Source organism: Rhinopithecus roxellana, chromosome 10, assembly GCF_007565055.1.
Source record: "Rhinopithecus roxellana isolate Shanxi Qingling chromosome 10, ASM756505v1, whole genome shotgun sequence".
In the NCBI taxonomy this organism is placed as follows: Eukaryota; Metazoa; Chordata; class Mammalia; order Primates; family Cercopithecidae; genus Rhinopithecus; species Rhinopithecus roxellana.
In genome coordinates this window covers 134,781,922-134,809,889 of record NC_044558.1, presented here as the reverse complement: position 1 = coordinate 134,809,889, position 27,968 = coordinate 134,781,922, and the positions used below count along the sequence as shown (strand labels likewise).

General features: G+C 39.5%; 2 protein-coding genes across 8 annotated transcripts in view; both read right to left on the bottom strand.

The window, feature by feature from the left end:
- Positions 1–4,315, bottom strand: part of ARNTL2 (aryl hydrocarbon receptor nuclear translocator like 2) — a 69,576-nt gene extending 65,261 nt beyond the window's left edge. For all 5 annotated transcript variants that reach the window (XM_030939840.1, XM_010379864.2, XM_030939841.1 and 2 more), the window contains exon 1: positions 4,063–4,315. In XM_030939840.1, coding sequence (XP_030795700.1) covers positions 4,063–4,093 — 31 coding nt within the window. In that variant the 5' untranslated portion in view covers positions 4,094–4,315. The remainder of the gene's footprint in view (positions 1–4,062) is intronic.
- Positions 4,316–11,498: 7,183 nt separating this feature from the next.
- The window catches only part of STK38L (serine/threonine kinase 38 like), a 79,120-nt gene continuing 62,650 nt past the window's right edge, over positions 11,499–27,968 (bottom strand). For all 3 annotated transcript variants that reach the window (XM_010379863.2, XM_030939372.1, XM_010379862.2), the window contains 10 exons: positions 27,678–27,761; positions 24,280–24,403; positions 22,621–22,775; positions 22,156–22,258; positions 21,915–21,976; positions 19,815–19,932; positions 19,251–19,374; positions 17,858–17,953; positions 15,217–15,308; positions 11,499–15,123 (listed from right to left, as the gene is read on the bottom strand). In XM_010379863.2, coding sequence (XP_010378165.1) covers positions 14,996–15,123; positions 15,217–15,308; positions 17,858–17,953; positions 19,251–19,374; positions 19,815–19,932; positions 21,915–21,976; positions 22,156–22,258; positions 22,621–22,775; positions 24,280–24,403; positions 27,678–27,761 — 1,086 coding nt within the window. In that variant the 3' untranslated portion in view covers positions 11,499–14,995. The remainder of the gene's footprint in view (positions 15,124–15,216; positions 15,309–17,857; positions 17,954–19,250; positions 19,375–19,814; positions 19,933–21,914; positions 21,977–22,155; positions 22,259–22,620; positions 22,776–24,279; positions 24,404–27,677; positions 27,762–27,968) is intronic.

The following is a 27,968-nucleotide window of genomic DNA, read 5'->3' as shown; positions in this document are numbered from 1 at the left end:
GAAGAATGATTCTCTTTACATTTCCTTTTCCTTTAGACTTCTTTGTTTTTAATCTCTCTGTAATGATACCATCTAGAGATTTAAACCATAAGATTAAAGACTAGAGAAATGAAATGCAAATAATTTAGCTACATAAATGTCAAATTTCCTATCATGCCAACCATTTAAGTATTTTCAGGTGAGAATGTTAACATCGTATAACTGAACTGATTTTAAGAAGTTTAAGAATGTTTTAAGTTTAAAAAAAAATTTTTTTTTTGAGACAGTCTCGCTGTGTCACACAGGCTGGAGTGCAATGGCACGATCTCGGCTCACTACAACCTCTGCTCCCGGGTTCAAGTGATTCTCCCACCTCAGTCTCCTGAGTAGCTGGGATTACAGGCGTGCACCTCCAACGCCTGACTAGTTTTTGTATTTTTTAGTAGAGACAGGGTTTCACCATGTTGGTCAGGCTGGTCTCGAACTCCAGACCTCAGGGGATCCACCCGCCACAGCCTCCCAAAGTGCTGGGATTACAGGCGTGAGCCGCTGCACCCAGCCAGGTTTAAAAATATTTAAAGTTAAAAAATTTGGTGGGTAAATGGGATATTATAGCCTAGCGTGATATAATATAAATAGTATGTGTCAGGGACCAGAAAGGGTGACAGCACCTGAGTAAGAGAAGGAAACAGGTGGGGCAGGGCATTCATAGCTAAATATTGCATAAATTATCAGTAAATATCTAGAAATACTACATGCCACTACAGAGAACATAACTCACCTGCAGTCCCAGCTCCAATAAGGGCTTACACTGAAGGCTCTTAGTTTCCACCGGCTCCTGCCACCGGGAAGGGGTGAGGCACTGGGCAAGGCAGGGGCTACAGAGGGCTGGGATGCTGAGAACCAGGGGAGACACTCCAGGTAGTAAACTTGCCAAAACCAGGGCAGGAAATCACTGTCTCACAAAACAGGCAGATGTATCAGGTGCACTTGCCTCCTGTAGGGCACATGGCACACTCTGAGGCCCCTGATAATGCTTATGACCATGATGATGCTGACTAATGACCCAGATCCCAAGCACCCGAGTAACTCAGTTGTCACTGCAGAGAAGTGGAGATCTTCAATTAAAGGAGACAACTGAAACTGGGGCTACTAGAATGAATTGTTATTTGCTGATTTACGATTTCCTGAACATGACACAAAGGGAGACTTCAAAAGGATGCTACCTCAATGCTCATAGCACAGAACATCATGCTTTTTAGAACTAGGGAATCATTTCATGAGGACAAATGACATCGAAATCACTGTATTATCCTACTGATATTTTGGTTTCCCTACATATTTTAAACATAGTTTTTGCTTTTCCTGGAGTAAAACTTTGATGGAGTGGCAGTCCCTCCCCTCCTCCCCATCTCCTTCCTTCACTCTCTCCTTCCTCCTTTTCCCCCTTTCCCCTCTCCTCCTCTCTTTACTTCACACCTCCCCTCTTTCCTTCTTCTCCCTCCTCTCTCACTCTTTCTTTCTCTATTTTCCTCCCCCTTAAATATGTGAAAAGTAATTAGCTCATCCTGGTTTATCTTGAGTAATGCATTTCTGGCTGAAATTTTGCCCAAGGATCCATGCCAGGAACAGGAGCTTATGTTGACTTGGACATGACTTTTGATTTCTGACTCACAAAATGAATTTAAACCACTGTAATTGCAGAACTACACATTAAAGAGTCAGATCTTATAATATCACAGGTGAAAACATGAGCTGGTAAGAAAACGGAAGGCGAGAAAGCTGCCCCACAAAGGCTTCGACCTCAGACCATCTCTGGCAGTGAGTCTTGGAAATGTGCTGCTCCCCAAGACCGCCCTCTTCCTAACTCCAAGGATTCTGGAATCATTTATCAGGAGGACACTCAGTCACCTGGCAGCATGCTCAATTTCGGTGTTTACCATCTAAAACTGACAGGGTGGGGAAACTCATAGTTTGGCTTACACTGTTTAAAAAAAAAAAAAAAAAAACCTTAGGGCTAGTTTTGTAGACGGCCACCAACTGGCCCAGAGGCCTGTTTTTGTTTTACCTCTGGGAATAGGGAGAAATAGTAAAAATACAAATACATTTTTTTCCTCCCAGAGCTCTCCGTTGAGAATTTTATTTTATTTTTACTACTCTTTAGATAAACAGGTGTCTGGAAGTGAGCACACTTGCTCATTAGCACCACCAAGTCTGATGGGAAAGAAATGAAAGCAGGATGGGCAAGAGCCATGGATTTTCACTCTAGTTCTGTCGCGTCCTGGCTGTATAACTGTTAGCCAGCCTCAGTTTTCTCATCTGTGAAATGGAGATACCACCCACCTCACAAGGCTGCCGTAAGACTAACAGAAGTACCCCTTGTGACATGTCTGGGACATCTTAGGTACTCACACCTGCGGGCTCTCCCAGCCCCCACAGAAACATGACTACCCTTAACTAAGAAAATTTAATTTTTATTATTCCCAACTTTACATTTGGTATGCAAAGAGCAATAAACTGTTTATCTAAAATAGTTAGAAAAATAGCAATAAACTTTATCTAAAAGCTTGCCAGAAGTTCGTAACACTTATCTGGGGAAAGTCTTTCTTTGAATTAGTAGGTGCATTTTCACTGTTCGTTCTTTCAGTTTGGCCAATTTTAACTCACGTGGGACAGCACTTTCTTAATGGACCAGACGGGACTCACTAATTTCACACAGCAAATTGCAATTGTAAATTAGTAACTACATTAGGCTAATGTTTTATGAAGCACTTACTCTCCTAAATATCGGGCTAAGCATTTTATTGGCATTCATATCTCATTTACTCCTAACAATCCTGTAAGGCAAGACTGCATAGTTATCTCCATTTTACGGATGGGGGAACTCAGACTAAGGGATTTCAAATAACCTGGGTGACAGACACTAAAGGGCAGAGCTCAGTCACGAGACGGAGCAGAAGGGGTGTCAGAGCTTAACACCACACCTGCCATCTTCTATTTTCAACAAAGGGTTTACCTAAGAGAAGGAATATTCAAATGGTCGAATTTCTGAAATCTCCCCACGATGTAAATTCCTACAATTATATTAGAATTTCGAAAGCCACCTCCTCTCATTGCCTTATTTCAGAGAAGAATCTGAAACTCTACCACCTTATTCCAAAAGGAAAGGAGAGAACTAACAGCTTCCCTGAACTTCTCCGCCAGTCTTCCTTTAGTAATTTCTGTTTTCCTGCTTCTCATTTGTCTTAAACAACAGCTGTTTTGTATTCATTCCGTAATTGTGAGCAGTGGTCCCAAAAGCACCGTTTTAAGAAACCACAGAATACTGCCAGTGAATACTAGTGAAAAGGAAAAAGCACCGCAAACTTCCAATTCCATTCGCAAAAATACCTCAGGAATACATAATCGAACAAGCTAACTCCACTGACGGCTTTCTAGAAGCTGCAGTGGTGAAAGACACGAGCCGCCTGTCGCTTACGGAGGGGCTGTCGCGGTGCGGGCTGCGGTACCAGAGTGTGGCCCCGCGTCCACGCGCACCTGCCCGCCTGCGCGTTCCACCGCGGGGCAGCGGTTCAAGCTGGGAAGCCGCGAGCATTTTCAGCTCGGAGATGAGGGGTTCGCAGGACCCGAGCTCCGTCCACGGCTGCTGACAACTGGTTTACACAAAAGAAAGAAACGTAGGAAGTCCCCTCAGCAGTGCATGCCACGCCGACGCCAAGGCGGGCGCCCGGCGGCGGGTGGAAGCGGATGCTCCCATCGCCGGGTGCAAGGTCCCCCTCCGGCTCCCTTTCGCCAATGCGCCCGGCCCGGGACCAAGACACCGCGTACTGAGCGCCGGCGGCAACCCCGGCTCCCCTCCCCACGTCCCGCTTCCCGGGAAGACGCGCTGGGCGCCACGCCGCACCTGTGCCCCACGGGGCGGCCTTGTCCCAGCGCCCCTCGGTAGGCGACGCCGGGCCCGAGGGGACAGGCGCAGGCGCTTCCCTCGGGGCAGAGGGCCGACCTGGCGTCGCGGGGACGCCCCCAGCGCGTCAGGCGCCACGCGCCCACCTGGGGCCGCCGCCTCGCCGCAGGCAACCTCACCTCCCGTCGCAGCCTCCTCTTCCGCCGCCATCGCAGGAGCCACCCGGCCGGCTCCGCAGCCCCGCGGCTGGCAGCATGGAGGAGCTCCGGGCCCGCCCTGCCCTGTCCCAGGCGGCGGCTCTGGAGCGGGGAAGCGGGGACTGGCTGGCCCTGCCGGGTGCCTCGGCGGCCGCCACCGCAGCCCGTAGGCGCGCAGCCGACGCCGCCCCGCAGCCCGGCTGGCCGCGGCTACTGAGCATGCGGAGCCAGCCGCTCGCCGCTCTGGGCGCCGCTGGGCTCCCCGGCGGGAAAGAGACCCGGGCCAAGGGCGGAATCGCTGCGGACACCGCCCCGCCGAGCCCTGCCGCGAGCGGCACAGCGCGAAAAGGCCAGTTGAGTCCTTCTAGCAACCGCCCTATTGAAAACAGGCTTCCATGCTCATAGTAAGCTTTGTCCCAGCTTTCCGAAGATTGCAGTTGTAGACCCTCGGGGCAAAGGTAAAGGGTGAATGAAGATACTTGCACGGTGGGTTAGCGGAGGGCACGGGGCTTGGGTTGGGGAGGAGGGTGCTGGACGAGAGACTCTGCTCTTTTCTGCTTAAGGAAGGGCTTAGCTGCAGAGACGAGGGTGTAAATAACAGAGAGAGGGTCCCCGAGGAAGCCGTTTTGCCTCCTGGAACGGTTGGGTAAATCCAGAAACAAGATCTTTTGGGGATCACTTGACAGCCCTACATCCTATGGCCACGTGTCTAGAATACACTGGTTTGCTGCCCTCCCACTGGTCCCTAGACCCATTCCTTGGTAATCTAGTAGGAGTAAAGGGAAGGCACAGTAGAGAAGACACCAAATCAAACTTTGCAACCAGCCTAAAGGTAATAATTTTCCTACAAGGACTCATTCCAACGTCTTAACCAGCACCTTATGTGTCCTCAGGGCAGTACTTAAGGCCATTGTGAAAATCTGGGCAAGGGGTTTGGAAGTGTGTTCCCAAGGAAGTGGGCATGACAGGAGAAAACTGTTGCAGGCTTAAGCAAGGGACTAGGACTTTATGCAGCTAGAGGTAAGGGAGACGTGCTGAAAACTGTGCTGTCCTCAACACACACCAAGACACGTCCCTAATCAAAACCATTCTTGAAACGTCTCATTCCTAGCTTTGACTTGGAACTCCACCCCAAATTCTACCAACACCAACTTCTCCTGGCAGCTCAGAAACAGTAATTCCATACAGGGCTCCTCGAATGTGATCAAACCTTGGCTTTCCAGACAAGTGTACGCTATTTTGAGGTGGTTTACCAAGGGGTAAGAGGTAGAATCAATTAGACCGGGTCTTTAAGATCTTGGTTAAAATGTAAATACTGTTCTGTACATGGCCTTGCTCACAATGCATTTTACCCCTTATTGGCTTAGTGAGCCTCACAACCTCTTTCTTAATTCCTGTCTTAGTAGGGAAACAGAAGTTCAGAGATGATGAGTATTTTGGCCAGGATCACTCAGCTAGTAGACAGTAGAAGCAAGACCATGAAAGTTAGATCTCCTTAGGAGTTCGTATTGTGGTGTCCAGTAAGCTTGTGAATCATTGCAGTCCCCGTTTCTTAGAAACGATGATTCACTTCCACCAAAGCCTGAAAGCAGGAGAAGGGGAATCCAGAATCTAAAATACAAAAGCAGGAAGGGTAATGCACAAGCAAAGCCGACCCACAGGATTCCATGGGGCACAACCCTTTCATTGTTTAATCGGTATTCCCCTTACTGCTAAGGTGTAAAGCCTGCTTGCTCTCTTTTATGCTCTGGAGCTTTACTTTCTTTTTTTTTTTTTTTTTTTTTTTTTTTTTGAGACGGAGTCTGGCTCTGTCGCCCAGGCTGGAGTGCAGTGGCCGGATCTCAGCTCACTGCAAGCTCCGCCTCCTGGGTTTATGCCATTTTCCTGCCTCAGCCTCCCAAGTAGCTGGGACTACAGGCGCCCACCACCTCGCCCGGCTAGTTTTTTGTATTTTTTTTAGTAGAGACGGGGTTTCACCGTGTTAGCCAGGATGGTCTCGATCTCCGGACCTCGTGATCCGCCCGTCTCGGCCTCCCAAAGTGCTGGGATTACAGGCTTGAGCCACCGCGCCCGGCCGAGCTTTACTTTCTAAGACATGATTTTTTGTTTTTTAAAGAGTAGCTATATAACCCGTGGGATAAGGCAGAGAGACACACAGTGTCTTGCCAGATGGATAGGAAGATAATCTCTCATTTCCAATGAGTGGTTTTCTCATATTTTCAACTTGGAAAAAAAAATGTGAGAAAGGTGATTGGATGATTGGTATAATAGAATGCAAGAGAATTTGTATAGTAGAATGCACACAGTTCCTTCTGGTCAGCGTGGTTCACCTGCCAAAAGCCCTGGAGCTGCCTTGCTCTCCAGAAATCATTGCTTCACTTTCACTTAATTTGTTCATTAATTTTCTTTCAGTGCTAAGTACTTAGGCAAGAACAAATATTTTAAAGGTGGAACAAATATTCCTTTGTCCATCTGGAATTAGGAACAACTGCCTCACAAGCTGTAAACTCCTTGTAACCTCCTGCTGGGATTGTAACAATATAACTTAGTCTAGAGAGGGGTCCCTAAAGCCACTTAGATATTTTATTTGGTCCAACCACAACAACAAAAACCAAAACAAAGCAAAACAGCAACAAGAAACCACACCTGCTTCAGAATGTAGTTAAATTGAAGATACTATATCCAATGATATGTAACGATAAATAACACAGAAGCCAGGAAGGGGAGAGAAGAGGGAGTGGAAAACAATAACGGGGAAAAAAGGCTATACATATATTTATTACCATTGAACTGTACACTTAAAATGGTAAAGATGGTAAATTAAAAAAAAAAAAAAATTACATAGGCCAGGCATGGTGGCTCACACCTGTAATTCCAGCACTTTGGAAGGCCACGATGGGTGGATCATGAGGTCAGGATATGGAGACCATCCTGGCTAACACGGTGAAACCCCATCTCTACTGAATATGCAAAAAATTAGCCGAGTGTGGTGGCACACGCCTGTAGTCCCAGCTACTTGGGAGGCTGAGGCAGGAGAATCACTTGAACCCAGGAGGCAGAGGTTGCAGTGAGCCGAGATCACGCCACTGCACTCCAGTCTGGGTGACAGAGCAAGACTCCATCTCAATAAATAAATAAATAAATAAATAAAATGAAATAAATAGCAACTACCCATTATTGATTTCCTAACTGACCGGGGAAAATAAATTATTAGTGTTTAAAACTACCTTTTCTTCCTACCCTGCCCCCAGCATCCTGTGGAGGGTGAATTCAGGGGAAGGTGCTTGGATTTGCTGGGCAGATTGATGAGTGCAGTTTGGAGAAACAAGGAGGCCAACACTCTCCCATATGTTTAGAGAGAGAAGGGGGTCTATGGTGGGCTTCTGGTATAGGCAAGATCAGCTTGAGTGTGGCCTAAAGAAAAGAAAAGTAGAGAGGTAATTGGAGGACAGTGCACTCCTGAGAGGTAGGGCGGTAAAGGAGGTGGTGGCAGCTGCCATGAGGAGAGGAAATTTGCATCTTTTTTTAATTTTCTTTTTTTTTTACACAGAGTCTCATTCTATGACTTAGGCTGGAGTGCAGTGGTGTGATCTTGGCTCACTGCAACCTCTGCCTTCCTGGGTTCAAGCGATTCTCATGCCTTGAACTCCCGAGTAACTGGGATTACAGGCATGTGCCACTACACACAGCTAATTTTTTGTATTTTTAGTGGGGACGGGGTTTCACCATGTTGGTCAGGCTGGTCTCGAACTCCTGACCTCATGTGATCCGCCTGTCTTAGCCTCCCTAAGCGCTGAGATTACAGGCATCAGTCACTGCATCCGGCCAGGAAATTTGAGATATCTTAAACGGGTATTTAGGGAACTTCATTGTGTAATGCAAACCCTCTTACATTATTTCCTTGGAAAATAACAACTTCAGCCAAAGATGCATTCCTTTTCTCATTGCTTTTGGAGTCATATTTAGGTTTTTATTAAAAGTGAAAACATTTTGAGATTGGCCTTAGGTGGAAAGCAGGGCCACCCACAAAAAGTCATTTAATTCACTTGTTCACAAGTATTTATTGAGCACCTACTGTGTGCCAGGCACTGTTGTAAGCACTGACTTCTGTATTTTACCTACTGTGCATCAGTTACTTTATATATATTTTCTCACAAAAACCAATGAGCAGGTATTAGTTTCTTTTTCTGTTAGCTCAGTGTTTCCCAAAATTCACTGTGCATGAGAATGTGCACAATTTTAGACCTACCCCCAGAGACTGATTTAGTAGGTTTGGGGTGAATCACACTAAGTCCTTATTTCAAATGTGCCCCATAGCTGATTTTGAAAGTTGCTGTGAGTACTCTAGGAAATACTGCTTTAACTTGTCAAAAATGAATTTTCTTAAGCCTGGGTTGTTGTAGTATGGTATGTACGGTGGGGAAGTGGCAGGGAGAGAAGCAGTATTTCTTAGAGGACAGGAATAGCAATATACTAAAATTCTGAGCAAACTGCAAGGAAGGACAAAACTTAGGACAAGAATGAGGGAATAGTTGTGCACATATCTCTTTTTATGTGGAGTTACTTACACTTCTTTTTCCCTTAGGTATTATGTGTTTGTGTGTGTGTATAAGCATCAATGACTCAACTAATGTTTACTTTTATAGGTTTTAAACACTCTTAAAGCAGGTATGGTATCCCAAGTCTTCCTCAGTCCCCTAGGTATTGTATAGAATTGTACAATAGGGTTCTCCAAGTTCTGTTCCTGATTTTTTTTACCCAAGAAGACAAAAAGGCTGGGCGCAGTGGCTCACGCCTGTAATCCCAGCACTTTGGGAGGCTGAGCGAGCACATCACTGAGGTCAGGAGTTGGAGACCAGCCTGGCCAACATGGTGGAATCCTGTCTCTACTAAAGATACAAAAGTTACCTGGGCACGCAGGTGGCAGGCACCTGTAATCCCAGCTACTTGGGATGCTGAGGCAGGAGAATTGCTTGAACCTGGGAAGTGGAGGTAGAAGTGAGCCGAGACCATGCCACTGTACTCCAACCTAGGTGACAGTGAGACCCCATCTCAAAAAAAAAAAAAAAAAAAAAAAGTAAAAAAGATGTTAGGCTGAGTATTGACAGTTTACCTTTCCTACTGTGATTTTCTCCCTTTGGAAGACACTTAAAAGTCTTCCTGTGTTTAGGAGTTTGATCATGAATGTTTTAATGAGGAGGTAAAGTAATTCAGGTAACTTGATGGTAGTTAGCAATCTCACCTGAGAAATGTTTAATTTTCATTAGCCAGAGATCATCTTCCCAATTTTGACAAAGCTAATTGAGCTAACTAATTAGACCACGCCACCCTTGGCTGGATCTTGGGAGGAAATAAGTTGATGAGGGTGCCTATTTCTGATACGAGCTCTAGAGGAGATGGACCAATAGATTATCTACTCTGATGAATAGTATCTGGGAGGAATGGAAAAAGCACTAAAAAGACCAAGGCCTGTTTGTATGATGTCCATCCTGCTGTGTGATGTCCAGAGACCCAGTCCTGTTCTCTGAAAAATGTTAATGGACCAACCTTCAGTTCCGATGTAGGCAATAGCAGAGCCAACACCACAATCCAGGTGCAATGGCTTCAGGTAAGAATCATTGCAATAAACCTGTGTGGCATCGTCTTGATTACCTTGTAGTTTGTCTAAAGCACCATAATTTGGTTCTGGTATCATGTGGCCATGTTCTTTAGGTTAGCCTCATCCCAGAAGGGACGTGATGCTTGACTAGTTTTAAATCAATTGGCCATCAGGTACTGGTTTAGGACTATATGGATGGCACAGTCATGGACAATAAAAGGTAAGGGTAACTTTGCTTAGAATGCTTCTGGAAAAGATTTTCCTTGCTCTTAAAAAGTGGAGATGCAAGGCCGGACATGGTGGCTCACACCTATAATCCCAGCACTTTGGGAGGCTGAGGGAGGTGGATCACCTGAAGTCAGGAGTTCGAGACCAGCCTGGCCAACATGGTGAAACCCTGTCTCTACTAAAAAATAAAAATAAATAATAAATAAATAAAAACACTAAAATTAGCTGGGCGTGATGGCACACACCTGTAGTCCCACCTACTTGGGAGGCTGAGGCAGGAGAATCACTTGAACCCAGGAGGCGGAGGTTGCAGTGAGCCGAGATCATGCCATTGCACTCCAGCCTGGGCAACAGAGTGAGACTCTGTTAAAAAAAAAAAAAAAAAAAAAGTGGAAATGCAGAAGTATTTCTCTTTTTAAGGCCTTACATGTTTTATGAGGATTTGATGCTTAGAGTCTCTGTAGTCATCTAGCTTCTCTGAGAAAACAAGAGCAAGGACAAAGCCAACACCCTTGTCATGACAAAGTAGAGAAATGGAAAACAGGGTCTTGCTATGGTTGCCCAGGCTGGCCTCAAGGGATCCTCCTGCCTGAACCTCCTGAGTAGCTGGGACTACAGGTGCATGCCACTGCTCTTGGATTCCTCGATGTTTCTGAGATGCTAAAATTGACTAGAAGCTATCTTGTGTCTTAGTGTTACATAAGATACTCACTTTATCACTGAAGCCATTTTTACTTGTGTTTTCTGTCACTTGTGGTCAAAAGTATGCAAAGTAATAACTCTGGCCCTATCATTCCATGTATACTCCTGAGATCCCAGAAGCATATGAGTTAATTTGTCAATGAAGCTCACTCTATGATTTGGAGGAGTAGGGAACACTGGAGTTGGGTTCAAGGGCAATTTATTACTTGTGTTTTAGGCAAGTCACAATCACTCAGCCTCATGTTCATCATCTATAAAATGATGGTAATTATGTAATTACAGAGTTGTAAAAACAAGTGAAGGCATTTTGTGTACAAATATAAGTTCTTTTTATCACTAGATGTTTTTGAAAGATGAATTTAGAGTCTCCAAGTTTACTGTAATGCACAAATTTTAACATTCGGTGTTTTCACTGTTGTGTCTTACAGTGGCATTATTGAAATGATGTATGTCAGGGAACAGCTGGAGAACAATGAGGCTGAATGGGATTCCCAGTGGCTCCCTCGAGGCTCAGTGGAAAAAGTCATGATGATTGTCAGTGTCTTCCACAGAACAGGAGGTAGTGGGACCTGGGCCACATATTCCTATGCTATTTTGAGGCATTTTCAACTTAGTGCTTGCTAATTGGTTTTGAAACGAGTTGGGTAGTTGTATACAAGCTATACATCCAATAAGTACCTAAAAGTATAGCACAGTTTGTGTAGCCTATATGTTTTTAGCTACAGATTTGAATGGAGATTTTAAATATAAACTTCAAATATTTTGTTCTTGATGTGATTTTCAAGTGTAAAAGTCAGTAATTTACATTAACTAAATAGTCTTTCTTGAGTTTTGGGTAACACCTATCTCAAAACTAAAAAATGAAACCAAAAAACCTCACCAACAGAAATTTTGTAAACATAGTTTTTATTCTTATCTTACCTTCAATGAAAAAGTCCTCATGCCACCAAAACATTTTTGAAACTCAGTAACTGAACACCAAACTCAGTAGCCTGATGATTACTTTTCTAGACAATTGCTGAATTATATTGCTTTAAAAAAATAGCTAAGATATATTTTTATTACTTTATTCCTTTTTAAAGCAGCAATATCCCCACATTTTTTTCATAAAAATCTAAAATATCTCTAGTAGTCCCAAGTGTCTTATATTTATGTTTGTTCTAAGCATTTGTTTCATTCAGATTTTTCAGAAATAAGTGCACTTCTAAAGAGAAAATAAATTTAAATAAAGACAGCGGGAAAATAATCATGGTTGTAGCAAAACAGTTATTTTGAATGTTCTGAGTTTTAACAATTCAAAGGAGAATGTGTTTGGTAGCTAGGGACCTCTACGGACTAAATTCTCAATTCATTTATTTGTAGATCAGCAAAAGACAGATAGCTGCTGCTCCTGTCAGGAAGGACTGACTGATTGATTGTCTAAGGTTTTATACAATGAAACACCAAAAATAAATGTACTTAAAAATATTTTAAATTTAGAGATTTACACAAAAATATGCAGGTGTTTAAAAAACAGAAAAAGTATAGAAATAAATGAAAGCCTATCTTAGGCCTTACCAACCAAAGAACATTTTTAATACTCCACACTTATTTTCCATTCACTAACTAGCTTATTAAATCAGCTATATACTGTATTCAGAAGTGGCTGGTTTATAAGCAATTCCTTATTTTCAGACAGCACAATGCTTCAATACATTTAAAGATTTAAAGCTGTGTTAGTAATAAATGCATAAAAGAAAAATAACATAACTTGCTTTAATACAAAGATTTTTAATAAAAAAGTCAGTCTACATTAAATCAGGAAATCGGTAAATCTGAATTATACAAGCTTTCTATATACTTAGAAAAACCAAAAACACACAGTTTATAATAAAACTCTTTTAATTCAAAATAGAGTCTAATTTAAAGAAAATGTCATTATGCCCAGTTGATTAGATAGGGTTTTGTCATTTAAATTAAATTATTCACCTGAAGTATGGGAAATGTATAATAGAGAAAATTCAATCTCAAGGGTACTTTGCAAATTATCTAGTTAATTTGCATCATGAACTCTTAGCTTCCAAAGGGCAGACACAGTCTTTAATTGCTTTTAGATAGGCACTTAAGAAATGCTTTTGATGAGGAGAAAACCCCAAAGATTGTGAATCACTCTATTAACTCCAGGGAAGAATGAGACTCTCAACAAAGTAGCTTTCCAGAACTACCCTTCCAGTGCCAAGAAAGTAAAACTATTTGCAAGCTCTTTTTCGTAATAAGAATGAGGGAACTCAAAACAAAAAATGCTCTATTAATATGCAATTAAAAGTAAACTTAGGTAAATCAGTTTCTTTTTATCAATCTCTGTCAATTTGAATTAATGGTATTTTTCAGTACCATTTCAAGAATAGTTACCATACTAGAACTAGACAATGTTGCAATTATTTCATATCTTACCTATTCATTATCACACTAGCAAAACAGTCCTTTTTTTAAAAAGGGGAGTGATGTGGGGTGAGAAAATCTCATAAACCTCAGCAAAAGTTAATATTATTTAATTAAAGGCAGTTATAATTAGGAAAATTAGAGTTAGTCAAATTGAGAAATCCACAGAGTTTTTAATAGCTCTCTCCCTTAAATACTCAAAAAATCAAGACTAGAAAAAATGGAAGTGAACTGTTAGATAAACACATTAAGTACTCAACAAATATTTAAAAAGAAACCAACCAAAAATGGGAGAGTTGGGGGAACCAGGATGGTCTTTTGAAAACACTGTGGAGCTACCGAGCAGCAACATTTATAAAAGCTTTTGTAGATTTGCATAATGCTCCTATGCAATCCTTCCCCAATAGGAGGACATTCCTACACATAATTCATCACGTTAGATTTTGATCACAGATCATTTATAATGGTTATCACGGTTGTATCTTTAAAAAATTTCATCCATTAACAGTTAAGACAAACATTAGGCCGTTCTTTGCTAGCATATTATTCCTCAGCTACTACTAATGAAACCAAAACTTCAGAGAGTTGTTTGAATTAGAATTAAAATATTAAGCTAGAAAAGATTATTTAATTCTTAGGGAGATACCCAAAGAATTTGATGCTGATATTATCTCTCCTCTCAACACAACCCCCTGGCCTGCATTTATTTCCTTAATTCCATCTATATTCACCACAGTGATGTAGCTAAACATGAACAATATTGCCCTTTAATAAGCTGACCTCTATCAAAAATCTGTCAGGTCTGAAGACAGCATGCCCACAGGAAAGGAAAATTCTACTCAGTTGTGAACATCCATTCTGTTCAAGATCTTTGGTACATTTGGAGCATAAGAAAATAATGGCACAATAATACAAGTACTATCAAAGGAAAAATTTTCATCAAAAGAAATAAAAGTTAACCAGCCATGATATGTAACAACTTTCTAGAAAACCAAAGTAAATAGCTTTTTGTTCTCTACAAGTCCATTTACATGATAGAAGTTTGACATTTAAAAAAATAGTTTAATAAAAATACACTAATTCTACAAGCAGCCTTCATGGTCATTTCTTAATTTCAACTCACCATAATCAAATTAAAATAATGCCATGTCCTCTTGTTAAAAAAAGAAGTCCTCTTGTCACAAGAAAGTCAACTTTACATGTTATATAATACAGTACATCTCCCTATGAGTATACAGACTACGTATATAAAGGTCATCAGTATTTCTGAATGCAACGTAAATATATTAGTGGAGTGCTTGAGTGAAGGTGTTAAACTTTCTCTTCCTTATTATAAACTTGTCACTCCTTACTGTGGAGTTTGTGTAATAACTTGATGATAAATTATATTTTTTAAAGAACCAGTGAATTTCTTTTTAAATCTCTTAAAACCATCACAGAAATTGTCTTCATATATATTCTACAGATGTCCAAACCAATAGGGCAATGTTCTAACACCAACTATGGAAGATGGCTTTTACTGATTATCTAGACCCATAAGATTTGCAGTAAAACATCAATACTGCAGTGTTACCTACAGGTTAGCCTATGCTGCTTTAAATGATATGTGTTTCTCCTGAATTAATTAGAGGTGTTACAGTTCAAAGCCACAGCACACACAGGCAGAATGGACCTTAAGACGCATGTAGGCAGTGCAGTTAGAAAGGGATGTCCGTTCCTTTTATTCCAGTACCTTCGTATAATAAAGTTAACAAAAATAATAAAATATTAAAAAAAAAGAGCCAGCTGGCACTGCCAACCAATTCCTATAGTAGTCTCAGAAATCCTAATCCTGTAGAATTTCCTCTTGTAGTCAGTAAGCACCACCGTCTTCAGGAGTATTTCAGTGTATTGTTATCTACGCCAAGCAAGCCTGGTGATGCAGCTACCTGAGTTCTCTTGGTTATGGGTGAATGTTATCTTCATTCATAATTTCCCAGCTTTCATGTAGGTGGGAATAGAGCCACGTTGAGTCAACCCTTCAAACCTTTTATAGGTATAATTGAGAAAAACCCAGTCTTTGGATTTGTAGTCCGGTTCTGTGGTATTTGGCACTAGAAAGAGAAAAATTAAAGGAATTTCGTTAGTGAAATGCCATCATCTTCACAGACTTTTAATAGTGGTAGTTACATTATAGATTGTCTTACCTGGTTGTAAAATATCAGATTCAGGGAAGTCATCAAAATTTGAAGTATCATCAATGCTTTTGATTTCTATAGGGATTGCTGCTGGCCTTTCCCTATAAAAAAGTATTGAGTAGGCATGAATTCTCAAATTCCAACAAATCTACTTGTAAATTCTGCATACTATTTTATAGATATTAGAAAAGCCAAGGAAATTTATTGTGGATTTGAGAATAAAGGGAGTTCAAAATAGTTGAGTATAATTTTTTATTAAAATGTTTTCATTTACTTAGAATTTTAAATTTTTTTTTAATTTTTGTGGTTATGTTGTAGGTATATATATTTATAGGGTCCATGAGATGTTTTAATACTGGCATGAAATGGGTAATAAGCACATCATGCAGAATGGGGGGTCCATCCCCTCAAGCATTTATCCTTTGAGTCACAAACAATCCAATTACATTCTAAGTTATTTTAAAATGTAAAATTATTATTGACTATAGTCACCCTCTTGTGCTATCAAGTAGTAGGTCTTATTCATTCTGTTTTCTTTTTGTACCCAGTAAGCATCCCCACCTACTTGTCATTTTTATATCTCTGTACCAAGGCTTTCTCATACTATTTTTTTTAAGAGGAAAAATGAGCTAATGAAAAGTAAAAGAAGAGGTTTTATTTAAAAGATTGTATAATTGTATAAAGTATGTGAGATATTATGAGGACGGGATCCTTCTTAATTGATTTAGGAATAGAATTCTACTAGTAGACAATCTATAAAAAGTCATTTGGGAAAATAAGGGGCACATAGGTGAAGGAACTATATATTTGTGATGAAATCTTTATGCAAAAATTTGTCATATAAATTTTAAGAGAATCAAAGATACTCAGTTAAAAAGAAACCAGTCAAGAAAATGCCTTCTTATCATGCTAAAAAGTTTAACTACAGAAATGGTCAAAAGAAGCTATCAGTTTTTATTGCTTCTGTTTTTTCAACAAATATTTATTGGATTTATTAGGTGCTAAGTTTACCAAATTATGTAAAACCATATATATTTTTTACCAGAATTATTCCAACTCATTTATACTTGGTATATTACTTTAATAAACCTAGTTTAGAGGAAAGAACCCTGGAGGCCTGAGAGCTAACCTTCCTTGCTATTAACTAGCAGTATGACCTTAGGCAGCCAAGTCCCTGCTCCATGACTGTTCCCTCCTTATAAAACCAAAAGAACTGGCAGTCTCTAAGCATCCTTCCCACTGTAAAACGGGGGGTATCATAGTTCTATTCAATTAAGTTATGTGTGTATAGTATTATACAGCATAGTGGTTTCAGAAGCCTCCACACTGCGGCACTCTAACTTCTCTGTGCCTTAGTTTCCTCACTTGTAAAACAGGGATAATAACAGTTCCTATTTTATAGAGCTTATATGAGGATAAGATGAGAAATGCAAATAAAGTACTTAAAACAGTGCTGGACACAATAAATGATTTTTAAAATTAGCTATTATTACAATAGGCAGAGTGGGCTGGGCGCCTGTAATCCCAGCACTTTGGGAGGCCAAGGCAGGTGGATCGCTTGAGCTCAGGAGTTCAAGACCAGCCTGAGCAATTGGGCAACACAGTGAAACCCCATCTCTACAAAAAAAAAAAAAAAAGCAACAAAATTAGCTGGGTGTGGTGGCATGTGCCTATAGTTCCAGCTACTTGGGGGGCTGAGGTGGGGGGATCATTTGAGGCTGGGAGGTCAAGGCTGCGGTAAGCCATGATCATGCCATAGCACTCCAGCCTGGATGACGGAGTGAGAGACCCTGTCTCAAAAAAACAAGTTAACAGTAATAGGCAGAATGCCTAGCACACAGCAGGTTCTCCAGTGAAGAGCTATACCAAGGAACTGACACATAAGCTATCTTGGAAGATGCAAAAGAGCCAGCTAGGCAGGGTAGGAGTAGAGGCAGCGGGGAGAGGGCATTTCAGTCAGGATGAATAGCAAATGGCAAAACTTGGAGGTGGGAAGAGGAGTAGGAAAGGCCATCCAAGATGGAACTTCTGCAGATGAGGCAAGCGCTATATCCTGCAGTCCTAAGAAAGCAGTGAAGGCTTCTTAACTGTATTCCAAGTGCAAAAGGATGCAGCAAAGTGGCATGGCCAGATTTATGCTTCTAAACTGTTGCTGTGTGGAGAACAGATCAAACCTACTGACGGTAGTTTGGCCATAAACTGAAAAAAAGCCAATGCTCACAATTAACAACTGTAAGCAAATTCTTAAAAGTTACTTGTATAATGCCCAACCAATGTTTAAAGAGGGTACCTTATTATAAATTAATTAAGGAGACACTATGTGGTATATTACAGCAAGGACAAAAATGAGGGGTCACTGTGTGAAATGTAAATACATCTTTCATGTGTTAACAGCCTTCACTGTGAGTATGAACGTAAGAATTTAAAAAGGTGCCCAATGTTCTTCCCTGAAAGTGGATGTTAGCCTAAAATAAGTCATTTGGCTGTAGCCACAATAGTCCCACTCACTTACATAATCCAGAAAACATTGCATCAATGACATTATATGTTACTTTTGTATTTAATCTAGCAGAATCAGAGGTAAATTAATTGTCAACTCTAGAAATTTGTTTTTACTCAGACCTTTCCCATTCAAAGCCTAGGAACATACCTTATGTGCTCCCAGTCGACACCTTCAAAAAAGGGATGACCTTTTATTTCTTCTACTCCACTATTTCCAATTCTGTTTTCAGAATCAATACAAAATCTACAACATGGAAGCAGAGAAATTATCATACAAAAGTTACATCTAAAGTATTCTAGCTGCATTACTTCAAATATTTCTTTTTTAAAGCAGTATGTTTTTCTTTTATTGATGTTAACTATGTTTATTGTAGGAAATGTGGAAGAAAATAAAAATCATCTGTAAGCACATTATTTAGAGATAACCACTGTAAATATTCTAATCTTCTAATCTTTTACAATATTTAAAATACTGTGTTGCTACCATGGTTACTATGTTAGGTCAACCTTTTTTCACTTGATATACTGAGAAAATTTGCCAAAGTCATTAAATATTTTTCAAGAATTTTTTTTTTTTTTGGTGAGACAGTCTCACTCTGCCGCCCAGGCTCCAATGCAGTGGCGCCATCTTGGCTCATTGCAAGTTCCGCCTCCCAGGTTCACGCCATTCTCCCGCCTCAGACTCCCCAGTAGCTGGGACTACAGGCGCCCGCCACTACGCCCGGCTAATTTTTTGTATTTTTGGTAGAGACGGGATTTCACTGTGTTAGCCAGGATGGTCTCAATCTCCTGACCTCATGATCTGCCCACCTCCGCCTCCCAAAGTGCTGGGATTACAGGTGTGAGCCACCGTACCTGGCCAATAAATTTGTTTTCTAAAACTTACAAATAGAAATATTATAGCCAGTCTACTATTGAGCCAGTCCACTACTGTTGAACGTTTAAATAGTTTTCAATTTTCACTATTAAATATCATGATAAACATATTGTACTTAAATCTTTATACATATCTGATTATCTGCATAAGTGAAATCCCTCAAACTTCTGGGTCAAAGATCATATATAGTTTAGGGATTTTAAAAAAACAATATGCTGCCAACTGCTATTCCCACAAGTTTTTTCAATTTATATTCCTTCCAGCCATTCACAGCAGTACCAAACACTTCATATTAGTTGAGGAACACATGGAATTTTTTGCTTAGAAGATTTCACATATATACTTTTCATGACAGGAATCTGCTATTAACATTTTCCCTCTTCTCTTTAATGGAATCAGGTCATTGCATTCTAACAGAAGTGACCTTTTGCTTTTATATATATCAGTAACTGAAGCAATACAAGACCTCCTCCCTCTTTTTAATTCCTAGTTTCTTTTCCACATACTTCAAGAGTTTACATTTTTAAAAACACCTTTATTGATCTCTTTGACTGTATACATCAGTGTATACATCCCCTCTTCCCCCACAAAAGTGAAATGAGTCTTTTAGGTTCTTAGGAAATTTTAAGACACTATGAACTCCTCTAGGAATTTAACCACTAACCTGAGAATTAAATCCTTGGCTTTCTCAGATATAGGGACCTCTGGAGGAAATACCAGAGTTTCTTTCCAGTTCATCACTTTTCTGTATGTTTCTTGAGGTGTTTCAGAGCAGAAAGGTGGATATCCTAGGTATCAAATAAATAAAAAACGTTTCATCAGCTTTGTGATCAGTGAAGTTATACCCACCAAACATGTGCTACAAGAAACCAAACAACCCTGAGTGCCCTATTTAATAGTCAAAAATGCCACCATTCATCAATTTACAATAACATTGCTAATAAAGTCAATAAAATAAAGGATTTAAAGCACTGCCTCCCCTTTTACCTGAAAAGCTATGAAGATAACCACTTTTATACGTGGGAGTCTGGGTTAAATACCCACCTTCCTGAAACAGGATCCCTGGAGAGCTCACTGGTACTGATCAGTATGTATTTAACATTGGGGGAACGTCAGAATTAAGTTTAAAAGACCTCAAATATTTTAGTCAATGATATCTGTAATATATTCAAACAGTGGCACTCAAGGAAATATAAAATTTTGTACATAAATGAATGATAAAACATACCTATTAGCATTTCATACATAATCACTCCCAAAGACCACCAGTCACACAATTTGTTGTAACCAGTCTGCATGAATACTTCTGGAGCAATGTAATCTGGTGTCCCAACTGTGGAATATGCCTACAAAGGAGCAGCTTGTCAAACCAGCATTCTTAACATTTAAAAACTATCTATCTGAGGATGGCTTAGTACTAGAAAAAGCAATATATAGAGGAGTTAAATTTTCACTTATGTTTATTTTGCATGTTTATCATGTGCAAGGCTTAGTGGTAGGTAGTGAGTCAGATAATACGTTATGGCCTATTATTTTTCAGTCTACTGACTTTCCTGAGGGAATGCTGAATTAGTTTTCCTTTCCCCACTTGGTTGAACAAATATTTATAGAGTGTCCATATGTGCCAGGCATTTTAAAAGAATATATTATTTCTGCCCCCACAAGAAGCTCAATTAAGTTTTTTTTAATATAGCCTTCAGTCTATTTCAAAAAGAATGAAAAAGTTGAACCTAGAAGACCTGGCTTCCCTACTCACTACTAATGTGTTCTTGGGCAAATTATTTAATTTCTCTGAGGCTCGGCTTCTGCTTACATAAAACTGGAATAATAGTACCTGCCTTAATAGAGTTGAGATGAAGATGAAATGATAAACGGATGTGTTTTGTACACTACCAACTATAAAAATAAGCATGAGGTATTTTCATTATAAATGTAGTTCCAGGGTACTGCTTATCTATTAGGAAGCTATGCAGTTTTTAATTCTTAATTCATATAAAATCTTACAAAAATGATTTCTACAAGGCAGTAATTGTCAACTAGGGGTAGTACTCTTGGGGCCATGGCAAAATGTATGACTGCAGCAATTTTGTCATCTCAGTGACATGACTGGCATTTAGAGGGCAGGGGATCCAAGTGCTAAAGAAATTTCCTGCCCCAAACACTGAGTCCTTTCTACTTCTCCCTTGGGAAACACTTGATCTAAGGCTTGGCAGCTACTGGCCACAAGAATAATAAAACACACACCTGAGTAATCACCTATGAATATTTTGTAAATGGGGGCGGGGTACAGAATTCCCCCACCATAATTTTAAGCAGTATTCAGTTTTCCCCTTTAAAAATAGGGAATATTGCAATTATTCTCAATCGCAAAATCTAATCTAAAACTGACACATTTTAAAAGTAAAACAAAGTGTCTCTCCTTAATGTGTAACGCAATACATTTAAAAATACTGAAATGTTTTTACAAGCATAGGAAGTTTGCAGTTACTTAGGTTAATGAGATAATAAACTCAATAATGCAAAGGTCATTTTATTTGGTTTTAGAGGGTATTATTAGCCTGTTATTTTTCAGTCTATTGACTTTCCTAAGGGAATTGTGAGTTTTCCTTTCATCACCTGGTTGAACAAATATGTATCTGTATGTGCCAGGCATTTTATAAGAAATGAGGAAAACAAAATCCAAAGGCACATTCTTAACCTGTAGACGGTTCATGGACCATGTTAACAGGACAAAGGGAAAGAGGAGGAAGGGGAAGCAATTCTTCTCTTTGCTCAATTTCCTCAGAGAGGAAATAGTATAGGGTGAAAAATCATGTAATTCTATATTAAAGGGGTAATTAAATTTATCTATGGCAAAGCCAGCTTTTTCAAATTTTATGTTTTATTGTAACACTGTTTATATCCCTAACTTCCTGTTTACTTTATCTATAAAGAAGTTCTTAGAAACTCACAACCACCTTACTTGCTGATTGATATTTGTTGTATCAGGATTTATAACACAGGTATGAAAAATGGAAATCACAAGGCATTCATTACAATTGCATTCACCTCAGTGAGTTTTATTTAAAGTGCTAATTACTAGTAAACAGCTTACTCGTAGGTATGCTCAGTAAAGTACTCTAAAGTTATAAAGTAAAAAACAACACTTTGCTTTACAGGCAAGGAAACTTAACAGAGAAACTAAGAAAACTCTGTGATTCCAAAACAAGCACTATCACTGTTACGAAGTGAATACTAATTATTATAAAGATACAAATAATCAAGTTAAAACCAGTTAAGATTTTAGAACCAAGGAACAAAATTCTTTCTTAAAAACTGGTTGACTCACCAGTTGTCTCCTGTTCTTCTTCCAAGTTTCTGCTTTCCTCTTTGAGTTCATGTTCTGAAATGCTAATTTCAACAATATGGAATTGTAATCATGAGAGAAAAATGCTCTCCACAAAAACAAAATCACATATATACATCTAAAACACAGTGGATTAAGGAGTGGGGAAAGGGAAAGAACCTTCAGTTCTCTACAGTATCTTAACCAGGGAAAAAACAAAACAAACAAACAAAACCAAACTTACAGAAGTCACTTGGTGGGTTGTGTGTGAGATTTCTATAAAATTCAGTCCTGTGAGCTTTCTTTAATCCCGTACACAAACCAAAATCCGATAATTTTACATGACCCTAAAAAAAATCCAGTAATATTAGATTATCTTAACTTTGAAAACAAAAAGCCTGTTATAAACTCCTCTGTTAAATCCCAATTGTTATAAAAATCCTTAGCTTGGGATTTATACAAGCAAAATGTAAAATTATAAGTATCTGATGATGATATTTTTAAAAGTAGAAAATGGAGGGAGATAAAAAGAGAACCATATTCCCTGTTGTCATTTCATTTTCAAGTCCTCTCCTAGTACCTTATCATATAAAATAATGTTGTTTAGCAATATTCTAAATTGCAGTTGCTGATATCCACTCACAAAATCAGCTCTACTGCTCTAAAAAAATAATCAACAGCCTAGTAATTCACCAGTTTATTCACATGCCTTGGCATCCAATAAAAGGTTGTCTGGCTTAATATCCCGATGGATGAAACCCAACTGGTGGATCGCATCTATTGCCAGAACAGTCTCTGAAATGTAGAACTGTGTCTCCTCTTCTGTCAAGGTGTCTTTCTTCATTAGCAATGTCATCATGTCACCTAAAAAAGGAAAGTCAAATATATTATTATTGAAAATGTCTCGAAGGTGGAATACCTTGTAAAAGCTTTCCTGATTTTTTTTTTGAGACACAGTCTTACTCTGTTGCCCAGGTTGGAGTGCAGTGGTGTGATCATGGCTCACTGCAACCTCCACCTCCTGGGTTCAAACAGTTTTTGTGCCTCAGCCACCCAAGTAGCTGGGATTACAGGTGTGTGCCACCACACCCAGCTAATTTTTGTATTTTTAGTAGAGATGAGGTTTTGCCATGTTGGCCAGGTTGGTCTCAAACTCGTGGTTTCAAGCTATCTGCCTGCCTCAGCATCCCAAAATACTGGGATTACAGGCATGAGCCACCATGCCCAGCTAGCTTTCCTGAGTTTGCATTTTATGATCTACCCAGTATATTTCTAACCCTGTCTTGGGTCAAATAAAAGTGCCATTGCATAAGCAGAAGTTTCATGACTTTTAATGGTTTTAAGGCAGAGACTATGTGAAATCAAATCACAAAAGAGCTGATAATGAAATAATATATACCACTCAACTTCTAGAATTAACTGCTGAGGAAAATGTCAAACTGCAAAAAAATCAGAATAAGTGCGCCTGGAAACCAAATATATTCTTTTGGAGTTTAGTGGGACATTATCCCACTAAAAAAAGGCACCTGCAGACATTCTTTTATTTTCAAAGAATTTTAAAACTTTTAACAGTTTTAACTGTTGCAAACACTGGTGCACTGACAACACAGAATTGATAACTGATTACATTTTTTTCATATATTTTTTGAGGCTTAAAAAAAAAGTAGGGGCGTGGGGGCAGTGGCTCACACCTGTATTCCCAACACTTTGGGAGGCTGAGGTGGGTGGATCACTTGAGGTCAGGAGTTCGAGACCAGCCTGGTCAATATGGTGAAACCTCGTCTCGACTAAATACAAAAAAATTAGCTGGGCATGGTGGCAGGCGCCTGTAATCCCAGCTACTCAGGAGGCTGACGCAGGAGAATCGCTTGAACCAGGGAGGCAGAGGTTGCAGAGAGCCAAAATCATACCAATGCACTCCAGCCTAGGCAACAGAGCGAGACTTCATCTCAAAAAATAAAAATTAAAAGCAAAACAAAACAAACAAAAAAACAAGTATTCTTTGCCCTCCATTGCCATTCTTTTCCCCTTGCCCTCTTTGTTGAGCAATGATTAAACCTCTTTTCTTTATAAATTACACAGTCTCCGGTATTTTTTTTTTGTAACAACACAAAATAAACTAACATAACTTCACTAACAATCAGTGAACCCAGAACGGTAATATTTAAAATGTGCTAACTTTATCATTCCTTTAAAATAATCTGTTTGTGGTAAAAATGAGCATCAATATGATAGTAAATATTTTTAAACTATGACACTGTAAAGCCTCAGAGCAAGGAATATAAAAGTAAACCTCACCAATAAAATTATTATTGCATATAAAGATGTGCTTGTATCAGTCTGTCATTGATACAATGTTTGCTTTTACCTCCAGGGAGAAATTCCATGATTAGATAAAGATTCCTCTTATCCTGAAAACTGTAAAACATCTTCACCACCCAGGCACCATCTGCTTCTACCAAAATATCTCTTTCTGCTCGGATATGGGCCACCTAGATGAATATATTTTTGAAAAAAAAAATCATAAACACATCACACATTTGTCAAACTCATCTCTTACACTTATCCATCCATAATAATGAAGAAAAGATGGAATTTCAGAAGATTTGATTCATATATGAAAGATCATATTCTCATCAAATATGGAGAACCTCAAGAAATAGTTTATTTTAGCTTATATCTTTAGGTCTAAAAAGGTGAGGTCAACAGGTATATTATGTGAGGCTAAGGCCTCTGAGGTAGAGCAAGAATCAGTCTAACAACTTTTTAACCAGAATCTCTACCCAGCCTAGGATCCTGGCTTTGTCATATAAAAGTCATAGTGTGACTTTTAAAGTTAAAAGTAGTAAGCCGGGCTGGGCGCAGCGGCTCACGCCTGTAATCCCAGCACTTTGGGAGGCCAAGGCGGGCGGATCACGAGGTCAGGAGATCGAGACCATCCTGGCTAAAACAGTGAAACCCCGTCTCTACTAAAAATACAAAAAATCAGCCGGGCGTGGTGGACATGCGCCTGTAGTCCCAGCTACTCGGGAGGCTGAGGCAGGAGAATCGCTTGAACCTGGTAGGCGGAGGATGCAGTGAGCTGAGATCGCATCACTGCACTCCAGCCTGGTGATAGAATGAGACTCCATCTCAAAAAAAAAAAAAAAGGAGTAAGCAATGCCCTGTAAATTGGTATAGCAAAGCCAAGGTTGGTTAAAATAGCAAACTATTTTTAATTGTTAAACAAAGGTCCCAGCTTGATCATTATTTGGTGTTTTTTAAGAAATAGTGACAATTATAGTGACTTTATATTATATTTAGTATTATAATATAAAACCTCTATCATATCTATAAATGCTAGCTACAGCAAATTCGTGTAACTTTTGGGGATTTTGCCACTGATTTCTCGGACACATAATTACTAGAGATACTATTATGTGAAAATGTTATAGACTGGAAAATTTTATAAACTGGATAATTTATGGGGTTTGTAGAACTGGTCAGTTTGCAGAAGCTTTTGCATTAATATATTTACACACTTTTTCCAAAAGTTAATAAGAAGATCTGATTTATGCTTTTGCTATTTTCACTGTGAAACATTATAATCTCTGGTCCAAAGCACACGAGAACATACATTTGTAAACCGTTTCATGATAATAAAATATGATCTGCTTAAAGTGTCATATTTGGAATTACTCCTAGTGCAGTAAATATTCTGAGATCAAAGCATAAGAGTTGAGGAGTAAGAACTTGTTTTCTGGCATGAAAATACTTTATAATTTCTATGGATCTGTTTCATTAAGTGAAAAGTGGTAGCAAGAGTGCCTAACTATTACCTTTCATGAAGCAATTTAAGGTGGTAAGGAAAAGCCCTAAACTTTGGTGTTGCATCTGGTATGTAAGGAAAACAGCTACAACATAAACATGACTTGATTATTTTTAAATGGTTTAAAGCCAAATTACAGGATCTCTTTCCGAAACAGGATCCAAAGGTTGGAAAGTATGACCTGTGGTAATCTGGTACAACAATAGTGGGGAGATTAGTTGCTACTTAATTTTGCGGGGGTGGTTTGCATTAAAATAAATGTGATAAAAGTTAAAATACTGCTGTATTAGAATTGAGTAGAAAAAAGCTTTCTAAGACAAAACACAGTGGTAACAAATGCAAATTAATTTATACAGGGGTAAAAACCCCAAAATGCAAAAGCAACTAAACGTTGGGCTACAGTGAGATTTCCGCCCCCCACCTCCCCGCAGGAAAGAGCAGTGGTCCAGAGGCTCCTTAACTTCCCACAAAATATTCTAGACCAAGGGCTGTCCAGTACAGATGTAACGCAAGTCATATATGTAATTTTTAAATTTTCTAGAAGCCACATACAGAGTGAAATTATTTTTAATAATATAGTTTATGTAACCTAATATATCCATATATTATCACTTCAGTATGTAATCAATATAAAAATCATTGAAATATTTTATGGGTTTTTTTTTTTGTACCAAGTCTTATTTGCTGGATATCTCAATTTGTGCCCAGCAGCCACATGTAGCTGGTATCTACACTACAGCTGGAACTAACTGCTTCTTTCTGTCCTTCCTATTATATCCTAGTAAGACTAATCCCATTATGGCTAAGTTAGATTCTTGTTGACCTCCTTGTCTCTGAGCCTATGCATCTTTACCTGCATCCTTATTCCCATCATTATCTACAGTTCTCTAATCCAACTCAACATCTCAACCTTCCTTGCCTTCCAAACCTCTTCCCTCTGGAGAATCATAGCCTGTCATCACAAAATCCCCTATAACCCTGTCTCCAGATAGTTCCTATTACCTTTTTACCCTAACTGAAACTAGGGTGAAAAATCACCCAACTATGCCAATGGGTTTCACTTTAAATTCAGGACTGCAAATCTCAATAAGCCTTCAATTGCATTTCTTTACCAGGTCTGCTCTCCCACACCTGAAAATGACCATTTCACAATTTCCCTCCTTAAATCTTCAAAAAGCTATCCCTCCTTTACTCGAAGACACCCCCTGTAACTGCATTAAGGCACAGGAAACATGGAGAGAGCCAAGAATATTTATAAAGTTACAGATTTTAGAGATACGTAAAATCAGCAAATTTCCAGGAGACTAGTTTTGATTATCTGATATATGATAGGGATTCTGGGAGCCAAGAACTGTCCTTTATTTTCACTGTAGTCAGAAAAGAAGGTATTTCAGGAGGTACGGACTGAATGTTCATGCATCTACAAAATTCATAGAGTAAAGCTTTAATCTCCATCGAGCCTGTATTTGGAGATGGACCCTTAGGGAATTAATTAAGGTTAAATGAGGTCATAAGGGTGGAATTAGTGTCCTTAAAAGAAGAGACACCAGAGAGTTCTCACAGGAGTGTGTGTCCCCGCACACACCAAGGAAAGGCCATGTGAAAACTTAGTGAAAGGTGGCCATCTGCAAGCCAGCGAGAGGCCTCACCAGAAACCAAAACCTGCCCGAACTTTCATTTTTGACTTGTAGCCTCCAAAACTGTGAGAAAATAAGTTTCTGTTGTTTAAGCTAATCAGCCTGTTGTGTTCTGTTATGGAAGTCTAAGCAGACTAATACATAGATTATAAACTTGGAAGAAACCTTAAAAGAATTGAGAAACACTAAAACAGGCTACCAAAAAGTTAATAGCTTTTGTAGTAAGATGTGTAAATTGCTTCTTAAAAATTCTAATATAAACACTCTTAACACCTCGTCAGTGGATGCTCCTTTATATTACATGTGTTAAAGAACTCATACCTGCTCTTTTTCAAGCATATCAGCCTTTCTCAATATCTTCATTGCATAGATATGGCCTGTATCTTTCTTCTGGACCAACCGCACCTAAAATATAAAAACATATATTATAAATGTTAAATAGTCACTACTATTTGTTCAGGAATGAAAAGCAGCTTCCCTTAAAGAAAGCAGGAATTTGCCAGTGTTGGCATTTCAAGATATATATATATTTTTTGAGACGGAGTTTCACTCATGTCGCCCAGGATGGAGTGCAATGGTGGGATCTCAGCTCACTGCAACTTCCGCCTCCTG